Source organism: Peromyscus leucopus, chromosome X, assembly GCF_004664715.2.
Source record: "Peromyscus leucopus breed LL Stock chromosome X, UCI_PerLeu_2.1, whole genome shotgun sequence".
NCBI lineage: Eukaryota > Metazoa > Chordata > Mammalia > Rodentia > Cricetidae > Peromyscus > Peromyscus leucopus.
Genome location: NC_051083.1, coordinates 56,265,842 through 56,275,930, shown reverse-complemented (window position 1 = coordinate 56,275,930; position 10,089 = coordinate 56,265,842). Strand labels below are relative to the sequence as shown.

The 10,089-nt window shown below is 38.8% G+C and overlaps 1 protein-coding gene and 1 pseudogene across 4 annotated transcripts in view; both read right to left on the bottom strand.

Moving 5' to 3' along the window:
* Positions 1–1,486: 1,486 nt before the first annotated feature.
* LOC114706474 lies at positions 1,487–2,487 on the bottom strand (annotated as a pseudogene).
* A 3,901-nt stretch (positions 2,488–6,388) lies between these two features.
* The window catches only part of Heph (hephaestin), an 81,881-nt gene continuing 78,180 nt past the window's right edge, over positions 6,389–10,089 (bottom strand). For 3 of the 4 annotated variants that reach the window (XM_037198853.1, XM_037198854.1, XM_028888881.2), the window contains one exon: positions 6,389–9,143. In XM_037198853.1, coding sequence (XP_037054748.1) covers positions 8,911–9,143 — 233 coding nt within the window. In that variant the 3' untranslated portion in view covers positions 6,389–8,910. The remainder of the gene's footprint in view (positions 9,144–10,089) is intronic. The other variant, XM_028888883.2, reaches the window with a different exon arrangement.

Genomic DNA, 10,089 nt, shown 5'->3' with positions numbered 1-10,089 from the left:
ACCCCTATAGTTAGCTCTGTGTTTTTTATTTAATAAGACCATTTAGAAATTCGGTAGTGGATAGGAGTGAGTTTATTTCAGATGTTGTTATTCATAGGCCTCTGCTGTGGATATCACTCTATATAAATAAAACACTGATGGCCAGTGACCAGGCAGGAAGTATAGGCGGGACAAGGAGAGAGGAGAATTGGGGAAACAGGAAGAAGGAGGGGGAGACACTGCAGCCACCGCCAGGACAAGCAGCATGTAAAGATGCCGGTAAGCCACCAGCCACGTTGCAAGGTAGATTTATAAAAATGGGTTAATTTAAGATATAAAAACAGTTAGCAAGAAGCCTGTCACGGCCATACAGTTTATAAGTAATATAACTGTCTGAGTGATTATTTTATACATGGATTGTGGAACTGCAGGGATTGATGGAACCTGGAGAGAAGCTCTCCAGCAACAGGCCTCTATGGAAAAACATGATTTTGCCACATGTAGCTTATCCTTGTGGTTGTATAGTTTACTCAGGTAACTCTTTTTAACCCTCAGAGTACAAGCTGTCTGATGCTCTTAATAAAGCTGGTTATTGCAAGAGACTTTAGTCTGCCTCACTTTTAGGCCCCGTTCTCCCAGGTTCATGCCACCAAGTAGAGCAGCAGCATTACCACATTGTCATTTGAAGTTGTAGTTCCCTAAAGACATGTAATGTTGAACGTTTCTCATGCTAATTTACCACCTGTGTGTCTTCTTTGAGGAAGTGTTGCTGTTTTACCTTCCTCACAGTAGCTGCCCTTTAAACTACTAGTGGCCCAGCTGCTCAGGCCATAGCCTTGAGGGAATTCTGTTTCCCCAGACAATGGCTCTGTTGTTGCCACTAAAGGTAGCTTTAACTGAATCTCTATCTTTCTAATAAAACTGGGCTAGGGTGAAAATCTGCAAGCTCAGAGAGATAGAGTAGAAAATGGCTAAATTTCTCTCTTAGCTGGCATCCCTGGAAACCTCTCTCCTTTCACACTGCCCCAACTACAAAACCCACGCTGTGATCCTCGCTCCTACTTCCTGTCAACTAGTTCCTAACCCTGCCTCCTTGAGTCCAGGTTAATTTTATTTAATTAACACAGATGCAACACATCTTTGACTAGTTAAACAAATAGTCCACAACAAAGTGTTTATTTAAGTCTTTTTGCTCACTTTCATATTTCTGCTTTGTTGTGAAGTTTTAAGAATTTTTTACATAATTTAGTGATATTTTTCCGTCTACCTTTAACCTCTACTTCCTTGACTGTTCTTTATTTTTTGGTGGGGTGGGTGTAATGAACTTTATTGATGATATTCAATAAACTAGGACTCCCTAAGCCCCTCCCATTCTTCTGGGGTTTAGAATGGAAACTGTGAGGGAGGTGCTCAGTGTTGGGCTCTGACTTGGGACAAGGACTCTTCAGCAGCCTAGGGCCTCTCTCTTGCTATCATGTTCTTGCTAGGGTGGGTGGTCCAGGGCTGCTTACTCCTTGGAGGTCATGTACACCATGAGGTCCACCACCCTATTGCTGTAGCCATATTCATTGTCAAACTAGGAAATGAGCTTTACAAAGTTGTTATTGAAAGCAATGCCAGCCCAAGCATCAAAGGTATAAGAGTGGCTGTCACTGTTAAAGTCACAGGAGACAAGCTGGTCCTCATTGTAGCCCAGGATACCCTTTAGTAGGCCTTTGGATGCCTGCTTCACCACCTTCTTGATGCCATCATACTTAGTAGATTTTTCCAGGCATGTCAGATCCATGACAGACACATTAGGGATAGGAACATGGAAGGCCATGCCAGTGAGCTGCCCATTCAGCTCTGGGATGATCTTGCCCACAGCCTTGGCAGCACCAGTGGATGCAGAGGTGATGTTCTGGGCAGCCCCACAGCCATCATTTCACAGCTTCCCAAAGAGACCATCCACAGTCTTCTGGGTAGCACTGGTGGCATGGATTGTAGTCATGTGTCCTTCCACAATGCTGAAGTTGTCATGGATGACCTTGCCTGGGGGGTTAAACAGTTGGTGGTACAGAAAGCATTGCTGACTATCTTGAGTGAGTCATCATACTTCTTTTGGTTCACATGCATCATAAACATGAGGACATCAGCAGAAGGGGCAGAGATGATGACCCTTTTGGCCTCACCCTTCACGTGGGACTGATTCTTCTCTATGGTGATGAAGACAACAGTAGACTCCTCAACATATTTAGCGTCAGCATCACCCTATTTGTTGTTGGCAGAACCTTGCTCCTGGAAGATAGTGATGGCCTTCTCATTGATGACAAGTTTCCCTTTTTCAGCCTTGACTGTGTCATTAAACTAGCCATGGGGAGAGTCATACTGCAACATGTAAACCATGTAGTTGAGGTCAAGTAAGTGGCCATTGATGACAACAATATCAACTTTGCCAGATTTGATGGAAGCCCTAGTAACCAGGCACCCAATATGGCCAAATCGGTTCATTCTGACTACCATCACCATAATGTCTTAGAGAGGAATCTGGCACTGCACAATAAGATGCTGCTGTCTCTGGAATAAGGATTCGACTGTTCTTCTTTAACTGCTTGAGAAACATTTAAATATTTCAATAGCAAATACAAAACTTTAGAAATATATTAAAGTTCTTTTTGTCAAAGCATGGGAATTCTAGTTTTGTCAGTGCATTCTCCAGTCACATGAAATCCAAGGAGTGCTTGGAAATTTTTCATGAGATGTGTTTCAGTATCATGAACCTGAACAAATTGCTTAGGCAGTTACTCAGAACTCCAAGGATTTCCTTAGAGACTGAATGTAGTTTCACAAAGCATAGCAACAACAGCATCTGAAGTTGACATATTTTTACATATAACATTTGTAAGGACCCTTCTTCTGACCCAGAATAACAACTCTTTCTTTCATAAATTTACAGGCAGAGAAATATTTTCTACTTACTTTGAAGAGGTTTCTCCTAACAACCAATTAAGAACCTGAATATTTCAAAGTTAAACTATGTAATTCTGTCAGCACTTAGTGTTAAAAACAACTTATGACTATCAAAATATACAGTGTAGGAAAGATAAGCCAAAGGTACATTACTTAGGCAGTGATTAAAAGCATGCAGAACTTTATTTCCTTAATCACCTGTACTTGACCCTGCACTTTAGAACTGAATACTCTGGAAAGCCTTATTCCTGACTTTAACATTCCTTCTTTGCTTGCTTTGTTTCTAAGCAAAGGTTTGTTATGCAGCATTTAAGGCTACAACTGGGCCTCATTCCATTTGCATTTCTCCTGCCTATGAACTAGAATACCAAGCATCCATGCAACTCCAGTACAAATGATTTAACTCAGAAATGCACAGGAAGATTTCAGCTTCTTGGTCAGGTCCATGATGCCCACTTATTCTTGACTGGATCTAAGAAATAACAGCCAGTCTTTAGGCCCTGATTCCTATCCCCAAGGACATAACTCTAATGGGCAGCTCATGGAAGCAGCATAGGGTCACACTGTTGTTAAATCCTGGTCTGCCATTAAGTCTCTTGTGCTCAGAGACCTCAACTTAAGGTCATAATTTAAAATCATACTTCAAGGGCCAGTGAGACCTTTTCCTTTATCCATGAAGTATTTTAAATTATATTTTTAAGTTCTTAAGTGTTAAATGTGATTTTCCTAATTTTTTTCAGTTACTGATTTCTAGTTTGAATCTACTGTGGTTAAAAAAAACAAACAGTTTGATTTCAATTTGTCTATATTTAATGATGTTTATTGTATGCTCCAGGGTATCATCTAATTTTTTTGTACATGAATGTTCAATCCAACTTTTTGTGATAAGTACAACTCAAATACCCACAATAAGTAAACTGAAAAAAAAATCACATTATTTCCATACAATAGAATACAACTCAAAAATTATTTTAAAAGATGTTAATACATACAGCAAAGAAGTTAGACCACATAGTACATACTACATGAGTTGTATTTATACACAATTCTAGAAAAATGCAGACTCTTCACTAGATATAGAATTATGAATGATGGGGTGAGTCAGCTTCTTAGTATATAGCTCAGGCTAGCTTCAAACTTTCAATGAAGTCTAAGCTGACCATGGACTTCAGTCTTCCCTACTGTGCATTCCAAGCATTAAAATTGTGGGTGTGTGTACCACTATACTTGGCTTTGGTAATCTTTTTCTTTCTTCATTAGAAAAACACTATGCTACTTCCTTCCAGCTTCCAGGGTTTCTAAAAGGTACCCACTGTCACTTAATTTGCTGTAACTCTTTGGCTATTTCTATGCATATGATTGTCTTAGTTAGGGTTTCTATTGCTATGAAGAGACATCATGACCATACTAACTCTTATAAAGAAAAAAACATTTAATTGGGCTGGCTTATAGTTTCAGAGGTTTAGTCCAGTATCATGGCAGTATCGTATGGCAGTGTGCAGGTATAGGTGGTACTAGAAAAAGAGCTTAGAGTTCTACATCTTGATCTTCAGGCAACAAAAGCAACTGTGTGTCACACTAGGTATAGTTTGAGCATATAAGACCTTAAAGCACACATCTATACTGACACATTTCCTCTACCAAGGCCATACCTACTCCAACAAAGCCACAACTCCTAATATTGCCATTCCCTTTGGGCATTCAAAAACATAAGTCTATTCATTCAAACTATCACAATGTTCTACCTTGTTTATTTGAGTGCAAGTATGCTGTGACTTGGCTGTTCTGGGTAGAGAATCATATGATGCAAAGCTAACACGTTTTCAGCCCTGCTGTCCCTATTTACTGATTTTCTTTTTCTTCTTCTGTTGTTGCTGCTTTAATTATCTCCAGGGAGATCTAAATGTACAATATGTTGTTCAAACTAGAGGCTTAATTATATTTTTGAAACCTCACTTTTCTGTCTGGAAAATCAATTGTAAGTCTAGAGAGAATCTGAGAAAAACAGCAGGAAAAGAATACAATAGTCCAGCAAACAAATGGTTGTGAGTTTTCACCCTCTTTGTTTTGAGAAATTGTGAGAAACAGTTTCTTTCAGTAGCACAGGCTGGTCTGGAACTCACTATGCACTCTTGACTGACCTTGAACTTGTGGCCTTTATGTCTCAGTGCTGGGATTATATGCATAAGACACTATGCTAAGCTAACAAATGGTTAAGCTTTTAACTGAAATGAGAATCAAAAAATATATAAACGAAGATATTTGGGGTCCAGCAAGTTACTCCCTGGGTAAAGATGCTTGTCATACAAGCCTGATAATGTGAGTTCAATTTCCAGACCCCACGGTCAGGGGAGAAAACCCATTTCTGAAAGTTGTTTTCTGACCTACACATGATTATCTGGTATGCACTCCACAACAGTAATAAATAAAGCAAAATAGTTACAAACAAGAGAAAGCCAACAAGACACACTATTGTGCTGATGTTGGGAACTTCAGGCTTGAGCAATGAACATGATAAGAGCACTATTTAACTATTTTTTGCATAGTACCTCCTTATATCCATATTTAGAACAACTTCAGTAAAAATACATTCTTTTCTAAATACAAAGGCTCTAAGATTCCATTTTTTTGATTGGGGGGAGAATTACTCAAAGAAAAAAATGCATTAAGTTTGGCTACAGGGATGGCTCATTGATTAAGAGCAAATACTGCTCATGCAGAGGACCTCAGTTTGGTTCCCAAACCTACATTCAGTGTCTTGCAACCATCTGTAATTCCAGCTCCAGGGCATCTGATACCTCTGGTTTTACTCTATCCCTGCCCCCACATACACATAATTAAAAAATAATTTTAAAGTCTTTTAAAATGCACCATGCCATACCTATATCTTTCAGTCTCACATCTACAAACTAAGGACCTCCCAGTTATATGTAAGTTATCAATATTAATTGACTGGGTTCCCTGAAATGGGTCAGTTTTCATTAATCTCCACATAAACAGCCCAAATGGGGGTTGTCTTTTATTGCTTAATCTATCAATTTGCAAAGACTTAAATACTAACGCTTGAATTGTGGTATTGTAAAAGAAACTCAAAGTGAAAAAAATTGTTATTATAAAGGACTTACTAATAGATTTGCTTGGGAGAGATTAAGTCACACAAGTGAAACTTTGCCTAAGTAGCACTAGCTACAAAACACCTCAAAGATAAGCAGCATGCTCACCAGGCCTATTACAGATAAGTAAAATTTATGGTGCTAGAATGTGAATGTTTATTCATCAGGACTGGCCCTGATTCCTATACCAAAGATATACCTCTAAGGGATAGCTAGAGTTGGAACAGAATAGAATCATAGCCATCATTAATTTCTGGTCTGCCATTAAGTCTCCTATGTTCCTATCAGGAAAAACAAATTCTGTTACAGGGGGCCTACCAGAGAAGACTACTCAGACACAGTTTATGTCCAGTTGAAAGTCTTTATTCCAGCCAGCTGGGACTAAACTCAGGTATTCAGGACCCAAGAATAGCACTGAAAATTTAGAGTAAGGGGTTTTTAAAGGTAAAACTATACCCTGCTATCTCACTTAGCAGCTGCAGAGGGAGGTTTTACACAAGCAAGCAGTTTAACAGAAGCTGAGATAAGCAATTAGATGGAGGGGGAGGTTTACACAAGCAGGCAGTTTAACAGAAGCCAAGATAAATTAGCTGGAGCATCTTGAATTCAGGTTGCTAGAGTTCAGTAATTTTCCACAGAGCTTTCCATGAAGGAGATCAAATTCTAGTCAAACCTAAAACAGCTTCCACAAGAATATAAGATGGAGGAACCTCTGTGCCATCTTGCTCTGTCACAAGTCTGCCATATAGAAAGGATGACCCCAGGTAACAACTACTCAAAAAGGAATAACACTGGTATACCTAAAAATAATTATGGTGATATCTGTGCTATATAAATCTCCTATCTGCCTAAGTGGCCAGACTTGAAGTCTCCTGACTGTTTAAATTGTTCAAAGTGTAACCTTGGGCCAGTAGAGAAAAATATTTTAGAATGACAGTGTTTGTGGGATGCATAAGCCTAAGGTGTATATAAGTTAGTAAAATCTTCCATTCATTTCTGACTCTTATTTGGGCATTAGCCACAGTCAGCCATGTCCACTGTGGTTAAGAGCCTTTACTTTATCTCTAAGTGTGTAGTATGATTTCTCACTGAGAAGGCATATTATTTCTATAACAGGATAATGGGTAATTAATATGTTCCTCCACATCTATTTTCCCCAGATTTCCAGAAATTTTCCAGAAAGCCACTGACCATGGATGAACAAAATGCCTTATTCTGGTCTTTATTTTCATCTCTGGCCTCCAACCTGCAACATCCTATGGTAACTGGAAACCAACTCTGTGGGTTGCTAACTAAGTAAACAAGTTGCTAGGCAACCTCACAATTTGAAATCAAGTGGGTAAGAAAGACAAAGAACAGTATAAGTTTCCATGACAAAGGAAGAATAGAACCTTTTTGGGATCAAAGAAATGAAAATTTGAGTCTCTACTCAATTTGCTGCTGAGTCACCCTCAGTAAAATCATTTAATCTCCATTTTAATGAACCAAGGCAAGTCCAATCCAATCAGGAATTAGAATTATTTGCTATGTGTAAGAAGATCACGTGCACCTTTATTATTACCTTGTTTTCTGTTCTGTTTCCTTTGTGTTCTTTTTTTCAACCCAGGGACTCTTTTATTAGGCAATCACTTTGCCACTAAGCTATATTCCCATACCATTGCTATTATCATGACTCTCCATGATGCCCTTCTGTTCTCCATTTGCCATGTGGAAACTAGAGTGGGAATGGACTGTCTTACCCCATTCTTATTTTCTTGTCTGTGTTTTCTGATCAAAGTTTCAGAGAGGATTGAACATGCTGGTAACAAAGGGATATTGCTGTAAGGTAAGGAAGGAATGATTCTGTTCTATAAAGAGGTTCACAAATTGCAAACATGCCTCTCATAGTCCCATACCCATCCCCACCTATCAAAGCACCATGCATGCACCTACCTCTTTTTGCCCAGTGGACAGGTATCAGTCTTGTCTCTGTACCTTCTCTGGCCACTTTTCTTGACATTCCAAAAATGTTTAGCACCCACAAAACTTCTCTAGGATGTTACCACTCTGCCTGACATGGAGGCTTACTTTGACAAAGTGTATATATTTATAATGTGCCTCACCAGATCACTGAATTTCTTTTGTTTAAAATGTAATTCCACCTCCCAGTTGCCATGGGAATCACCAAAATCATCAAATTCAGTGTTCCAGTCTTTTAATAAGTACTTCAGTGAACAAGATTTGCTACCTCAAACATTGAGCGAACATTCAAAATTCCCTACAGTACCACTATGTAGAAACCTGAAGGACGGTTTTACAGGTGTTTCTGGTTCCAGAAGTTGTAGGCACTTGTGACAACCCCAACCTTTTCATTTACTTATCCTAAATAGTCCACTGCCAAAGATAATTAAAGTGTAATTTGGATTCCCACTCCCTACCCTACCTTTCATTTTCCAGCATGCCTATGTTCTTGGTCCTTTATTTAGTTGTGGGTTAACTTTGTGGCTGATCATTTGGCCACAATTAAAAGTATACTTGTCTTGTTAGGTCCTGGAAATAGAAACCTAATTAGGTACCTTTTTCTTGGTATTAATTCTGTGAGAACGATTATGTTCTAGGAATTTCTGTACCTTCCAGTACTGAAGGGTGACATACCCTAGCTGCTGAAGTTTGTATACAAAGGAACTTATCTAATCCTAACTGCCTCAGATTGCAAGGAAAATAAAGAACAAGTGAGAGCATATGATTTCCATGTAAATAAATAAAGAAATATCCAGATAATTTTGATTCCATTCTCTGCTTCTCCACTACCTCTACCCCTTGACAAAAGAGTTTGCTGCTAGCATACGGCTTCCTGGGAGCATGGGCTACATTCCAGATGTATTTTCTATTACTGCTTGAGAGACAGAAGCTTGAAGCTATCATCAAGGATGGACCTCCTGTTGCGCCGAAGCTTTCTTTGTCGATGCTGGTGCCAGACTACACCACCAAGAGCCAGAGCAACAAGAAGCAGAATTACACACATGGCAATCAAAACAGAAGACAGAATCTCAACATCCTTTATGGGGATCTTCATGCCCAGCATCTTCACATTGTCCCCTCCGATGTCTCTTAGGATCACTGCTGAAATGGAGGAAGAGAAAAGGGATACCCATACATGAGGTTACCTTCTACAGACATCTCCTAGTAAAACAAGTCCATGAATATAGGATAGAATATCTGTCCCCATTCTTCAAACCAGCTGATGAAGACAGATTTCAAATTTATAATCAGATAATTATAATATCACAGCTGGAAGCTTTCCTTGAAAATCAGTGATGTACCTATTCTGTTTACCCATGAAAAGAGCTAAGAGTCACTGGAGAATACTTAAAATGCTATAGAAAAAAATAAATAATTAGACTTGGTCTGCATGGACTCAGAGGGATAAATAAGTGAAACTTCATGAAGAACATTAAGTCAAGCCAGCTTATCCATGTTCATTTTAACTATTAGACTGTGACAGCTTGCCTCCATGCTGTGTGGACTCCCATCTTTGTGAATCATGTTAATAGTAATATCAGGTAGATCTTTTTTGATGACTGTGATAGTTTCTGTCATATAAACATTCCACTGTCTTCAACTGAACTACAAGGCAAAGCTCAGAATTTTAAGTTACACATTTCACCATCTCAGTCAGAGTCTAAACTACCTTTCTAGTCTTAATCTGCTATTATTCAACCACAGAAACTCAATCTTTATTTCCCATAAAATATGGCACCTCCATGGGTTCTATCTTTGTTCAGACTTCTTACTTTGCCTGAATACTTCCCTCTCTTTTGTAGCTCCATGTTACATAGCTGCAATTCATTTGGACAATTAATGGTGCCTTCCTCTAGAGTTCCAAATTGCCTGTGTTCTTTCTAAATCTATGGTTTATCTAGTCTGTGACCTAGGGCTAAGTGACTGAATCCCTAATGAATCTTAGTTTATTCTTTTTATAAAATGTAGATAATGATAACCATGCCTAACAAAGGGGATTATTATCGGATTTAAACAAGTTAATAATATGCATAGAATATTTAGCATG